At 32.2% G+C, this 16,008-nt stretch overlaps 1 protein-coding gene across 2 annotated transcripts; it reads left to right on the top strand.

Annotated features, from left to right (window-relative positions):
- The first annotated feature begins 2,521 nt into the window (after positions 1 to 2,521).
- Positions 2,522 to 5,915, top strand: LOC107889760 (protein NRT1/ PTR FAMILY 8.1). 2 transcript variants are annotated; one of them, XM_016814310.2, is made up of 5 exons: positions 2,522 to 2,756; positions 3,670 to 3,813; positions 3,931 to 4,148; positions 4,303 to 4,853; positions 5,001 to 5,915. In XM_016814310.2, the coding sequence occupies exons 2-5, from the start codon at positions 3,705 to 3,707 to the stop codon at positions 5,830 to 5,832; spliced, it is 1,710 nt and encodes a 569-aa protein (XP_016669799.2). In that variant the 5' UTR covers positions 2,522 to 2,756; positions 3,670 to 3,704; the 3' UTR covers positions 5,833 to 5,915. The 2 variants fall into 2 exon arrangements, with proteins under 2 accessions (XP_016669799.2, XP_040932793.1); XM_041076859.1 differs by lacking the exon at positions 2,522 to 2,756 and adding an exon at positions 3,296 to 3,444.
- The last annotated feature ends 10,093 nt before the right edge of the window (positions 5,916 to 16,008 follow it).

The following is a 16,008-nucleotide window of genomic DNA, read 5'->3' as shown; positions in this document are numbered from 1 at the left end:
TGTCTTGTTTTTTCTTTTTTAAAATTGAGAGCGCAATGCAAGAGTTTGATGCTTTACCAATGGAGAACAAAAGTTAACAGTGTTATGCGTTGTTGTAAACTAAAACCAAAATGCTCCTAAAAATTTTAGCAAGTTATGATTCTGTCATTTGTGTTGATGGAGTGGTTGTAGAGATGATTGGTTCACTTTGTTTAAGATAGGATTTATTGATCGATGGAAAGAGTGGCAAGATTTGTAAGGGAAGGGAGTGAAGGTTTTGGCGAGAAGGAAGGAGGTTAATGGTTTCTTCCCTCACTTCAAGCTCTTAATCTTTTATATACTGATTTTGAGATATCACGGACTGAATTGATATCGGTGAGTAAAAGCAATTGGCCTAACATTATAAGTTTAGTAGAATGGCATTTTGATGTGTCTCATGTTAACTTAAATTTGGTGTAATGGCTGAAACTTAGATATGATGGTTGATAAATAAATTCGCCTATCATGCAAATTGTTAATTAGGCAAGTCTTCATGATAAATTTTAAATGAGAGTTCTACATGACTGTTCGAAAGCATAACATTTTTAAGATCTTAATAAATTATAATAAAATCTTTATTTAAAATTTAAATATTAAAAATGGTATTATTAAAAAAAAGTAATAAAAATCTAAATATCAACTGTAAAATGATATATATAAATATGTGTTTGGTATGGGAAATGGAAGGACCACCCCCAAGAAAACCTTAAAATAAGACTTTGAAGTTGCCTTCAGAGACAACAATCAACGGTGCTACAATTTGGCTAATGATTTACAACCACAATGTTTATCTGATAAGAAAATTGAATCTTTTTTATATGTATAAAGTGTTTAGTGACAAAGAATGTGGCTTTTAGAACTCATTCTACATTGACAAATACAAGACAAAAGTCAGTGATACAATATGGCTAATCACAGCCACAAAGCATTAAAAAAAAACTTATTTAAATTATAATATAAACTTTGATTGTAATAAAAAAAATCAAGATTAAAACTATGAATATAGGCAAAACAAAAAAGGATTATAATAAGATTTTAAATTAAATTATAAAAACACAAAAATTAAAGGGTTTATAAAAAATTTCGCCAAAATAAACAACACTAATTATGAAATACCAGAAATAATATTACATAATTTAATTTTTATAACGAATTTGAATATAAATCAATATGTTGTATAAATTTTTTACGAAAAAAATTAATACAATAGAATATTAGAAAAATATATAAAAATATAAAATTAATATTAAAATTACTCAATTCAAAATAAAACAAAAAAAATTATAATTTTGTAAAATTAAATTATACCTAAATTAACTTAGGATTTAACTCAAACAGAAATATTTTAAGTAGGAATAGGTATAGATATTTCCCTGCTAAAGTGCGCCCGCTCCGTCAGATTAACTTTTCCCTCGTTTGCTAACGTCGCCGGGGGTGCACAATAGGTATAGATATAGATTAAGGACGGTTTATGAATAGTTTTAAATATTATTCTAAAAAAATAGATATAATCAAAAATAATATTTGAAACGTTATGTTTTTGAGGGTGCACAATAATATTTTTTTAAAGTGAAGTGGGCTTATGGATTAATTTTAACAAATAAAAAATATATAAAGCTTACGTTAAAAGAAATGAAGAATAGAAGAAAACAGAAGTAGAAACAAAAGAGAATGAAAAAAAATTAAAAGAACATTAAAAAAAATTAAATTTCTCAAAATAAAAAAAAATGTAAGGATCAATTGTAGAATTTAACTTAAAAGTTTCGTTTAAAATGATGATTTAATATGGCATGTCAACTTACTGTTACACCATTAATGGTTTAGTGACTAAAATATTACAACATGATAATGTAAGTGACTAAAACGTAACATTTAAAATATAAATGACTAAAATGTAATTTAAGACAAATAAAAACGGCTATTTTGATAGTTTACTCAATTAGAGTTAGTTGTTTTAGGAAAAAGAATTGCAGGTTAGGTGTGAATATGAACTTGACCTACTCTCCACTTATCTTCTGAAAGACATCTGGTTCTATTCTTGATTAACTACAAATTTGATGGAATCCTACCTTTTTTTAACGAAAAAAGGGGGAGTGAAATTATATAATATAACATCAAAATAATTGAAGAGTCCACTGATACTTTCCAAAAGCAGTATCCTAAAACATAATTATGAATGGGCTTTTTATGATTTAGATTTAAAAGGAAAGATGTTTAATGATTTCCATATTTTAACAATGCCAGTAAAATGTCCAGATACAAATGCCAACCTGAATTGGAATATTTAGATTGCGGAATCTAATTTTAGAAAATGCCAGCTATCAATATTTATGATTCTTCATATTAGTCCCTTATGAATCTGAATAAACTGTCTATGTACTCCTCTTAACTCCTTTTTTATGAAAATTACATAAGCAACCAACTAGCTTGGTCAATAGTTTTATAATGAAACCTTGGACTCACCATGATATTCTCTAATAATGGAACCCATTTGTAATAATGACCCCAAATGCAAATCCCAAAGCAGTATGGGGACTAGAAAGCAAAGAATCTGAAAATATTGCATTATAGTATATAGTATAGAAAGGTTGCCAATTGGTGACATATCGTCTGAGGTTTGAAGTCTAACCCCGTTGGCTGTGTACCGGAGTTGGAACCGGGCTTCCCTTCTCCTTGTTTCTCTCCTATTAACTCCTCTTATCTTCTTTTCTCTTCTCTTCTGCACTTTTTCCTCAAAGGTACGTCACGTTCATAGACTTTTGATTCTTGTGTTTTTGGCTTCTTTCTATCGAAATTCTCCCTTGTTTCCTGGGTTTCCTACTTTTGCATGCATGCCCAAACATGCAGATTTATGGGTATTTTTGGTCTTGGAATATTACATACTCTGTTTTTTAACGTTTGAGTGAACCTTCCATGGATCTGAGATATACCAAACACTCAGATTTCTTATGGGTTACAGTTTTTTTCTTTTTGTGTGTGTGTGTAGTATCTTGGTTTAAACTTGTCTTTTCGGTACTCACTAGATTTTCCTTTTGTGGCGAGGAAATATGTTGAGTTATTATAGGTTTTTGATTTACCACCATTATACTTATGGTTACTGTAAGCTTTAAATTGATGACGTTTTAAGCTTTGGCAATGATTTGAACATAATGATAAGCTGGACAATTGTTTCCTTTAATTATCTGAAAAATTGGATTCTTTTTGGCAGTAGCTTATGGGCTATTTTGCCCCTTTTGTTGTCCTCTCGTCTCTTGTGATTCAACTTGATACCCCATTCTTTTAACCATTAAAATAGTATCTCCTATTTGAAGTGTGCTCCGCCTAATAAGCCCAGGAATTTAGTATGACAGGATTTTATGGGATTGGTTGGGCATCAGTTTGGATTTTGGCAGAATCCATGGTAAAGGTCGATGATGGGGTATTAAGGTACTATTATGTCCTGTTAATCCCTGGACCTTAGATTGAATTCCGGAAAGGGAATGCAATTGCTGTTTTGGAATTCCTGAGAACTGCTTTATTTCATTTATCGAGATGCTTACTTTAGTTCTTAATATGCTTGCTATAATGTGTTAATGACTGATTCTTTCATTAACTTCAAGATATACCTGCTTACTGTGCTCATATTCCTTTTAAAATCAAATTGATTGCCAGCCTTCAAAGGGTAGAAAGATCGCTCCAAATATAAGATGTTGGTGACTGATGACATCTATACAAAGGATGGGACAGTGGATATCAATAAGAAGCCTGCCAACAAGAAAAAAACTGGGAATTGGAAAGCTTGCTCTTTCATTCTTGGTATGATTTTAAGGTTTTCCGGGTTTATCCTTGTTTTAAGCATATTCATTAGTATTCTGTTCCTTATTTATTCCCTCTGGTTTGCTTTGCATTTTTCGAACCCGAAAATTTCATCAGGAAATGAATGCTGTGAACGGTTGGCATACTATGGGATGGGGACCAATTTAGTCAACTATCTCCAAGAACAACTCAATCAAGGAAATGTCGCTGCATCAAACAATGTTACGAATTGGTCTGGAACCTGCTATATTACACCATTGATCGGAGCCTTTGTAGCTGATGCATATTTGGGTAGATACTGGACAATTGCTATTTTCTCAATCATCTACTTCTTTGTAAGTTTGGCTTCAACACACAATTTTCTGTTTTTTAAGCAATTAGGTTCTTGGAATGCATATCCCGATAGTATTTTTATAGAGACATCTAGTTCTTTCAAATAAAAACAACTATACACGATGCCTTGATTGATGATTATTTGTTTTCTTGAAGGGTATGACCCTCTTAACATTGTCTTCTTCTATCCCTGGACTAAAGCCATCATGCACTGGAGATGTCTGCCACCCGACACAAGAACAAATCGCAGTGTTCTTTGTAGCTTTATACATGATTGCTCTTGGTACTGGTGGGATTAAGCCATGTGTCTCATCTTTTGGTGCTGATCAGTTTGATGAAACTGATGAAGTTGAGAGAAAAAGGAAAAGCTCTTTTTTCAATTGGTTTTACTTCTCAATCAATATTGGAGCACTTATTGCTTCTTCTGTTCTAGTATGGATACAAATGAATGTGGGGTGGGACTGGGGTTTTGGAATCCCAGCTGTTGCAATGGCTATTGCAGTTGTATTCTTCTTTGCTGGTAGTCGAACATATCGCCTTCAAAAACCTGGGGGAAGTCCGCTTACAAGGATAGCTCAGGTTATAGTTGCATCCTTCAAAAAACTCAACGTGAAAGTTCCTGCAGATAAGTCTCTTCTTTACGAGGTTGCTGACAATGAATCTAATATTCAAGGGAGCCGAAAGCTAGAGCACACAGATAAGTTAAAGTATGTTGTTAAAGCTTAACAATCTGCTTATACTTTGTTTACATCGGCAACCTTGCTCTTTATATGATTTGCTTAGACTTTGTTCACATAGGCAACTTTTTTGTTTATTTGAATGTTGATCTAGTTATTGATCTTTTAAACTTGTAGGTTCTTTGACAAGGCTGCTGTAGAGACTGAAAATGACCATGATAAGGAATCATTAAACCCATGGAGACTGTGCACTGTTACCCAAGTCGAGGAGCTTAAATCAGTTATCAGATTGCTTCCAGTATGGGCATCTGGAATCATCTTCGCTGCTGTCTACAGCCAAATGAACACTATGTTTGTTTTGCAAGGCAACACAATGGACCAACACATGGGCCCGAATTTCAAGATTCCTTCGGCATCTCTCTCCCTCTTCGACACTCTCAGCGTTATCTTTTGGGCTCCTGTTTATGACAAAATCATTGTCCCATGCGCAAGGAAGTTCACAGGCAAGGAACGAGGCTTCACCACACTCCAAAGGATGGGCATTGGCCTTGTCATTTCTATCTTTGCAATGATCACTGCAGGTATCTTAGAAGTGGTCCGGCTTCAAATTGTCCGGAAGAATAACTACTATGATCTTAAGTCTATTCCAATGTCAATCTTCTGGCAAGTCCCTGAATATTTTCTAGTCGGATGCGCCGAAGTTTTCACATTTGTCGGACAGATAGAGTTTTTCTACGACCAAGCACCTGATGCAATGAGAAGCCTGTCCTCAGCTCTTTCACTAACAACTGTTGCATTAGGCAACTATTTGAGCACTCTGCTCGTTACTGCCGTGACGAAGATAACCACACAAAACAGGAAGCTTGGATGGATTCCGGATAACTTGAATAGGGGTCATCTTGACTATTTCTTTTGGCTCCTGGCTATTCTAAGTCTGCTTAACTTCATAGTCTATCTCTGGATTGCGAAGTGGTATACATACAAAAAGGTAGCTGGACACCCTGAATAATTTAAGCCTAGGACTCCCACATGACTTGTTGAAATTTGTAGACTTGCTTTTGGTGATATCAGTATATTATGGTTTTATTTTTATTTTTATTTTTTGAAATTTGTGAATTATATTTCAATCCAATATGCCTTCATTGCAGCTCTTCCATAGCAGTTCCATAGGTTCAAGTAGAACCTTAACAGTCAGTTATCGATGTTATTTGGCAAATACCTTGCACTCCAACACAAACTCATCTTTCTTCTTCTTACAGTGCCCATTTGACTCAACGCAGCTCTTCCTTGCACCGACAAATGGTCCGCCAAAACTGCTCGAACTCCTCCAACTGCTTCTCAAATCTTCGGATCAAAACCTCCTCTCACATCTCCGTTCCGTTCCCCTCTCAACTTTGGCCAAGATTCCAAATAAGACCCTCTCGACACGTCCTTAGTTCTGCTATACCTATCTCCATCTTCATCTTTCTTAACACTCCTCTTAATAAACCAGAAAATGTTCCAAGCTTTACTCCATCTCCATGACTTCTTAGACAACCCTTTGCGTTCTCTGTTCCCAAAACGAGATCTCTCGAAGAATTGGAGTTAGAATCCCTATCTGGAACAACAAGCTTAGTTCCATCGATGTAATCAACAGTTGCAGCAGAGACCTTGGCATTAGAAATCAATTTCATTTCATGCATCTCAGCCACTATAGCTGCGACAGTCTTCCTAATAGAACTAGACCTATCGAGACTCGTTCTTCTCCTAGAAGAACCAAAGTAATGAAGCTGACCCTCCAGGAAGTGATTCATCTCTCAAAGAAAGCTTAGGTTCACTAACGTAATCAACAGTTGCAGGAGAGACTTAAACACTAGAAACCAATTTCATTTCATCGGTCTCAACCACTATAGATGCCGCAGTCTTCCTAATAGAACCGGACCTATAGAGACTCTTTCTTCTCCTAGAAGAAGAATTAGAATAATAATCTCGTCTGATCAGACCCTTCAGGAAGTGATTCATCCCTCAAAGAATGGGAGTTAGAATCCCTATCCGGCACACCAAGGTCCATGAACGTAATCAACTTTAACCAATTTCATTTCATCCATCTCAACCACTACAGCTGCAACAGTCTTACTAATAGAACTGGACATATCAAGACTTTCTTCTCCTAGAAGAAGATTCAAAATAATAATCCTTATCTGAGTTAGCCCTCCAGGCAGTGATTCATCCCTCAAAGAATTGGAGTTAGAATCACCATCTAGAACACCGAGCTTAGATCCATTGATGTAATCAACAGTCGCAGGAAAGACCTTTGCATTAGAAACCAATTTCCTTTCATCCAGCTGACCTACTATAGCTGCAGTAAACTTACCAATAGAACTGGACCTATCAAGACTTTCTTATCCTAGAAGAAGAATCAAAATAATAATCCCTTGTTTGAGTTTGATCTCCGGGAAGTGATTCACCCCTCAAAGAATTGGAGTTAGAATCAATATCTAGTACATCAAGCTTAGGTCCTTTGACATAATAAACAGTTGCGGGAGAGACCTTTGCATTAGAAACTGATTTCATTTCATCCATCTCAACCACTACAGCTGCAGCAGTGTTTACTATAGAACTGGACCTATCGAGACTCTTTCTTCTCCTAGATGAAGAATTTGAATAATAATCTCGTCGGAGCTAACCCTCCAGAAAGTAATTCATTCCCGTTAATTGAATTAAGGTTTTATCCACAATTTCACCTTTAAATTATACTCATTTTCTTACATTGGTATTTAAAATTGAAAAAAAAAAGCTGAAGCAAAAAAAAAAGAAACTGAAGCAGACAGAGCGGCACAGGTGGAGGCCATGCTACAGGCGACACTGGTGGTGGGCCTGCCACAGGCGGCACCGATGGTGCCAGTGCCAGAGGCGGCACCGTGGAGAAGACCTCTCTTGCACGGGCGTTTTGGTTTTTTCTGAGTTTGGGACCATATATTATGGTCTCCTACCTCATTTTGGGAAGAAAGAAGAAGAAGAAGAAAAGAAAGAAGAGAAGAAAGGAAAAGAAGAAGGAGAAGGAGAAGAAAGAGAAGCACGCAGCATTGGTGAGGGAAGAAAAAAGAAAAAGAGAAGCAGAAGAAGAGGGAGGGAAGGAAAAAGAAAGGAAAAAATGGTAAATTTTTTTTAAGCAAGTAATTTATTTATTTTAAGTGTTATTATTATTATTGATTGATTTTGATTTTAATTTAGATTTAATTTATAAATTTATTTTTTTGCAAGTTGTTATTTAGTTAAAAAGAGATATTAAGGTATATTTTTATTTATTTTATACTTTATTCATTCTTAATTTATTTTTAATTTTTATTGAAGTAAAACAAATATATATGTTATGTGTAAAGAACGTTTTATTATTATTATTTTATGTAATTTATTTGTTAAGTGTATTTTAGATTAATTAGATATATTTTTTAAAAAATTTCTTTAGCATGTTCTATTCTGATTATTTTAATTTTTTAAATTTTTATTTGATGGGGTTTTTATACTATTTTACAAAAATAGTATAAAAAATAAAATATTAAAAAATATCTTAACGAAAAAATAAAATATGAAAAGAAATAAAATATGAAAAAAATAATTTTTTGGGGGAAAGTGGTGCTGGCGGGTTTTTTATTAAAATAATATAAAAAAAGTATGGAAATAGTATATTTTAAAAAATGAAATCTAAAAATTTTAAAACTACAAACAAAAGGATAAAATTAGGGTTATTTACTAAAATAATACATTTGAAACATTATTTACTAAAATAATATAAAAAATAAAATACGAAAATAGTATATTTTAAAAAATAAGATCCGAAAATTTTAAAAATTTTAAAAATACGAAATTTTTTATTTCCCAATGAATTTAATTAATTACATATTATAATATATTTTAAAATAATATTGAACAATTTATCATGTGTTTTATAATTATTATTGCATTACTCAAATTATTATTATTAAATAAAAATTAAATTAAATTAAAATATATTGAACTACATATCGAGTGTATTAAATATATTATATTTTAAACAAAAATATTTTACTTATTAAATATTTTAAATTATAATAAAAATATTTGTATTTGAGTTGGATATATTTATTTTTTTAATGTAGTATAGTAAAAAATATGTTGTCGAAAAAATTGTTTGCTATTTTTTTTGTAATTAAAAGCAATATATAAAATTTAGTTATTCTAATAAATATTTAAAATCCATCAAACACTAAAATTAATGATCGAAATTTATTTTGAAATTGTAGGCATCGCAATGACTTCATTGATTAAGAAGGATCTTACTCACATATGTGACATAGTTAATAATATGGTAAAATATTATTATTTGTTAATTACGAGTTCCATTAAAAAAAGATCTACGTAATTTAAGGAAATAAATTATGTTATTATAACTATTTTCTGTAATTTAAAACTGTCAGGACACGTACCGCGTATTAAAGGGCCAGGTGAATGGTTTAGTATATTCCTCGGATGAACGACTGATATTTATTTTGAAATTGTAGGCATCACAATGACTTCATTGATTAATAAGGATCTTCCTCACATATGTGACATAGTTAATAATATGGTAAAATATTATTATTTGTTAATTACGAGTTTCATTAAAAAAAGATCTACGTAATTTAAGGAAATAAATTATGTTATTATAACTGTAATACCCTTACCCGTATTCATTGCCGGAATAGGGTACGAGGCATTACCGGAGTTTACGAATTAATTTTTTTTTATATTCAATATAACCCTTTTATAAATACCTAACCTTCCCTGTAATATTAAATCGAGACCAATCCACATCAACCAAATCAACTCAACATATTTTCATGATAGATTCATGCATTTATATAAGATAACGTCATCACATATCTATAACCAGGTTCGTTAACCATACTAATGGCTAACTTTACATTCATTTCACGTTAACATTTACTTTGTTAGCTTATACATGCCATTGATTTCCAAAATAAAGTTTCTTTATATACCGAAATCCTGAGGTTGACAGTGTGATGTGTCTCCGACCAAATCCGACCTCCGAGCTCTTAACACTACAAAACAGGGAAAAAGGAAACGGGGTAAGCACTTTGTGCTTAGTAAGCTCATGTAACAAGAATTATACTTACCTAATATTTTCAATACAATACAATAAACATCCATATATCCATTCAATGCATTATTACCCTAATATGCACAAACTCAACATTCAAGTTAGTACAATAATTTTCATGTACCAATAATATATACTATGATTGATGAGCTCTTCAATACCATGATTTCCATTTCCTTGTTATTTTTCCATATTTATCCCGTTGAATTTCTTGGAATTTTCGATGGATTTTCAAAGGTACACTTTTAGTGTACAATTCCGAGTCTGTCAATTCATATTCAAGTGCGCACATTTCCATTTCAGAGAGCACACTCCCGCGAACCTCAACCTTGCAGCGGGATTACCAGTCCAGGCTAAATCCCCTACAATATAAACTCATAGAGTATTGTCGGGATTACCAGTCCAGGCTAAATCCCCTGCAACGACAATTACTCTAATGAGCTTGGATCTGAATTACCAGTCCAGGCTAAATTCAGACCCTAATTCGGATTACCCGTCCGGGCTAAATCCATTTTACACATATTCTTCGGGAGGGCTATATCAGGATAGGATCACCCGTCCAGGCTAGATCCTTTTTACCGTCAATTCCTTTTCAGAGATCCATCGAATTTTCCTTTCATTCAAACGGGATTTCTTCCCATTTTATCAAATATATCAATGTTTCATAAATTTCCATATAATGAACATTCAAATCATATTCATATCAAAAACATGCATTTTAAGCATTTAAGAATATAATTCAAGTTACACGAACTTACCTTGATACTTGTTTGTAAACAGTAAAAATCTATTAATCCCGAACTTTTTCCTTTCCTCGATCTAGCTTCGTATTTGAATCTTCTGGATCTAAATAAATAAATTTAATTATCAATTTAATACATTTCATGTTCATATGCAACATTCTCTATAATTCAACTATTATTTATAGTTCATTCAAAGCTGTCTACTTGAGTCATAGTCACTAAATTATTTATAACTTGAGCTACAGAACTCCAAATTAAGATCCGTTAATTTTCCCTGAAACTAGACTCATATATATTTTTACCATAAAATTTTCAGAATTTTTGGTTTATCCAATCAGTACATTTTATTCTTCAAAGTCACCCCTGTTCTGTTGTCTAACAGTTCTGATGTTCTTTATACACTAAAAATAAATTATCTCTTTATACAAAATTCAAATGATGTTCTTGTTTATTTCTATTAAAAATAGACTCATTCAGAATTCTATACATATAAATTTAAGTCCCTAATTATTTTTATTCAATTTTTTATAATTTTTCAAAGTCAGAACAGGGGAACCCGAATTCATTCTGACCTTATCTCACAAAATTCATTATATCTCAAAATTTACAAATCCATTGCTTACAATATTTCTTCTATGAGAAACTAGACTCAATAAGTTTTAATTCCATATTTTTTCATCTTCTAATTCGATTCCTAAAATTTTTGGTGATTTTTCAAAGTTAGTCTACTGCTGCTGTCCAAACTGTTTTAGTGCAAGCTGTTTATTACCATTTTTCCCCTAAGCTTTTAATAAATGATAATTTCGTCCCTACTCAATTAGCCTCTCAATTGAGCTGATTTTTCTCAATTAAAATTTTATTCTATCACCTTAAACTAGTTTACAACCTTTAGGAATCAGAATTTCAGCAATAGACTTTAATTCCAAACATTTTCACAATTAGGTCCCAAAAATCAATTTCCATTGAAATTGCCTAATAAAATCATCTCATAAACAAATTAAAGCTTTAATTTCATTCTATTTCATCATAAAATTACAGCACTCAACCATGGTGACTTTAAATTTCATCCATGAAATCAAAAACTAATGAATTTAATAGTAGGATCTAGTTGTAAAAGTCTTAGAAACACAAAAATTACAAGAAAAAGGCAAGGATTAACTCACTTGGTGCAAAAATTATGAAATACCAGCTTATAGAACCCTCCTATGGCGTTTTTAGCTGCTGGAATTGAAGAGAAATGAAGAAAAATCTAGATATTTCCTATTTAGTCCTAGTTTTATTTAGTTAATTTTGCAATATTCCAATTTTACCCTTAATTTATCAATTTTTCTGCTGATTTCATACCCTTGCCGTCCAGCCCAAATAACTTTTGGGTCTAATTGCCTTTTATATCCTTTCTCATTAGACTAATAAGCTATTTAATCACTCTAGCAACTTTTACACCTATTACAATTCAGTCCTTTTCATTTAATTGACTACCCAAACATTAAAATTTCCTAACGAAATTTTAATACCACATTAATAACATTTCATAAATATTTATAAAATTATTTTTGACTCGGTTTTACGAGATAGAGGTCCCGATACCTTATTTTACCCAATTTCTTCAATAATTTCTTTTTCTAACTAATCACTAAATTGATAAAATTTTCCTATCAATATTTTCATACGATTTTCCTATCATATAAATTTTCAAGCAAAAATATTGAAATAAATTTCTCTTTAAATCGGATTTGTGGTTACGAAACCACTGTTCCGATAACATTGAATTTACGCCATTACAATAACTATTTTCTGTAATTTAAAACTGTCAGGACACGTACCGCGTATTAAGGGGCCAGGTGAATGGTTTAGGATATTCCTCGGATGAACGACTGATGCCCTACTTGGAGCTAGCTGGATTCGAGTCAGCAGCATTGACCCGGACGTTTGATTTGCGGTGTGATTTAATATCCGTATTGGTCGAGCATAGACGCTCGGAGAACCACACTTTTCTTTTGTCGTGTGAGGAGTGCACTGTCACTCTAGAGGATGTTGCATTGCACTTTGGGCTCCCAATCGACGGGAATGCCGTCACGGGCGTAAGTGCCATAGCTGAGTCGACTGCACTTTGTTATAGTCTACTAGAAGCCTCGCCCAGAGATGATAAGTCCAATTTTTCGAAGTTGAAATTTACATGGCTGAAAGCCAATTTTGAGCATTTATCAGTTAATGCCACTGAAGAAGAGTTGATGTGCTCAGCTCGAGCGTACATTATGCACATTATAGGGGGTGTACTGATGCCCAATTCGAACAACAACAAGGTTCATCTCCAATATTTACCTCTATTAGCTAATTTGCGTAATGTTCGTTCGTATAATTAAGGTTCCGCAGTTCCGGTTATGTTGTATCGTGAGCTTTGTCGAACGACAAAGCCTAATGCCGTAGACATAAGCGGATGCCTTGTATTGTTGTAGTTATGGGCTCTTTATCGAATGTCATTCTTGGTATCGGTTAGTCACCAACCATACGTATTTCCACTAGTTAACAGGTGATAAAATTTAACTTGTTATTAATTGACAATTTCTTTATAATGATACTATTCTAACGATACTATATTTACTTGAAAATCGTTTTCGTAGATGAAGTATTTATCTGGGTATCTGGAGGTCGTACACTATCCCGATATACCGTCTGATGATTGAAAAACATGCCGGGGAAGGGGTAAGCTATTCAAATATTTGTGACATGTAATTATTTTGTATATCTTACGCGAACCGTGTTAAATTTTATATTTTTTTTCTGCTTCAGCTTTTTTTTTCAGCTTTCTACTGTTTCTATTTTTTTAACTGTTTTTGTCAGATTCCAGGGTGGTCACGCCACTGCCATAGGCGGCACCACCCTGACCATACCATTTTCGTAATTAGTTTTTACCTGATACCATTTAAGTATTTTTTTATACTATATTAGTAAAAAAACCCGCAATAGTCGCATCTTTTATTTTTTATTTTTAATTAATTATTCGGACTGTATTGGAATGACACCTGCTATTTTAGAGGAATAGCAAATCAACTATGGTATTCGGGGGCTGTTTTCCAGATAAATGGACGATTATGCCCCTATAAATGGTGGGAATTACAGGACCACGTTTATGTCCTTTTCTGTCCGATTATTTTATGGAATTGTTTCTTCTTTTGTCGTGACCCGGGTTTTTTACTAATATAGTATAAAAAAATACTTAAATGGTATAAGGCAAAAACTAATTACGGAAATGGTATGGCCAGGGTGGTACCGCCTATGGCAGTGGCGTGACCATCCTGGAATCTGACAAAAACAGTTAAAAAAACAGAAACAGTAGAAAGCTGAAAAAAAAAAGCTGAAGCAGAAAAAAAATATAAAATTTAACACGGTTCGCGTAAGATAAACAAAGTAATTACATGTCACAAATATTAGAATAGCTTATCATTTCCTCGGCATGTTGTTCAATCATCAGACGATATATTGGGACAGTGTATTACCTCCCGATACCCGGATAAATACTAAATCTACAAAAACAATTTTCAAGTAAATATAGTATCGTTAGAATAGTATCATTATAAAGAAATTGTCAATTAATAACAAGTTAAATTTTATCACCTGTTAACTAGTGGAAATACTTACGGTTGGTGACTAATCGATGCCAAGAATGACATCCAATAAAGAGCCCATGACTACAACAATAAAAGGCATCCGCCTATGTCTACAGCATCAAGCTTTGTCGTCCGACAAAGCTCACGATACAATATAGCCAGAACTGCAGAACCCCAACTATACAAACGAACATTACGCAAATCAGCTAATAGAGGTAAATACTGGAGATAAACCTTGTTGTTGTTCGAATTGGGCATTAGTACACCCCTTATAATGTGCATAATGTACGCTTGAGTTGCGCACATCAACTCTTCTTCAGTGGCATTAACTGATAAATGCTCAAAATTAGCTTTTAGCCATGTAAATTTCAACTCCGAAAAATTGGACTTATCATCGCCAGGCGAAGCTCCTAGGAGGCTATAATAAAATGCAGCTGGCTAAACTATCGCACTTACGCCCGTGACGGCATTCCCGTCGATTGGGAGCCCAAAGTGTAATGCAACATCCTCCAGAGTGAAAGCACTCCCCATACGGCAACTGAAAAGTGTAGGTCTCCAGGCGCCAACGCTCAACCAATGCGAATATTAAATCGTACCGCAAATTGAACGACTGGGTCAATGTTGCTGACCTGAATCCAGCTAGTTCCAAGTAGAGCATCAGTCGTGCATCCGGGGAATATCCTAAACCATTAACCTGGCCCCTTAATACGCGGTACGAGTCCTGACAGTGTTAAATTATAGAAAATAGTTATAATAACATAATTTATTTCCTTAAATTACGTAGATCTTTTTTTAATGGAACCCGTGATTAACAAATAACAATATTTTACCATATTATTAATTGTGTCACATATGTGAGAAAGATCTTTCTTGATCAATGAAGCCATTGCGATGCCTGCAATTTCAAAATAAATTTCGATTATTAATTTTAATGTTTGATGGATTTTAAATATTTATTAGAATAACTAAATTTTATATATTACTTTTAATTACAAAAAAATAGCAAACAGTTTTTTCGACAACATATTTTTTGTTATACTACATTAAAAAAATAAATATATTCAACTCAAATACAAATATTTTTATTATAATTTAAAATATTTAATAAGTAAAATATTTTTATTTAAAATATAATATATTTAATACACTCGGTATGTAGTTCAATATATTTTAATTTAATTTAATTTAATTTTTATTTAATAATAATAATTTGAATGATGGAATAATAATTAAAAAAACACATGATAAGTTGTTCAATATTATTTTAAAATATATTATAATATGTAATTAATTAAATTCATTGGGAAATAAAAAAAATTCGTATTTTTAAAATTTTTGAAATTTTTGGATTTTATTTTTTAAAATATACTATTTTTATATTTTATTTTTTTTATATTATTTTAGTACATAATGTTTCAAATGTATTATTTTAAATTTTTTTATATTAATTTAGTAAATAACTCTGATTTTGGCTATTTGTTTGTATTTTTTAAATTTTCAGACTTTATTTTTTAAAATATATTATTTTCGTATTTTATTTTAGTACATAATGTTTCAAATATATTATTTTAGTGTTTTTTAAATAACTCTGATTTTGGCCATTTGTTTGTATTTTTAAAATTTTTAATTTTATTTTTTAAAATATACTATTTTCGTATTTTATTTTTTTATCTTATTTTAGTACATAATGTTTCAAATGTATTATTTTAGTGTTT

This window comes from Gossypium hirsutum, chromosome A09 (genome assembly GCF_007990345.1).
Source record: "Gossypium hirsutum isolate 1008001.06 chromosome A09, Gossypium_hirsutum_v2.1, whole genome shotgun sequence".
Taxonomy (NCBI): domain Eukaryota; kingdom Viridiplantae; phylum Streptophyta; class Magnoliopsida; order Malvales; family Malvaceae; genus Gossypium; species Gossypium hirsutum.
The sequence above is the reverse complement of the archived record's forward strand: the minus strand, read 5'-3'. Positions and strand labels throughout refer to the sequence as shown.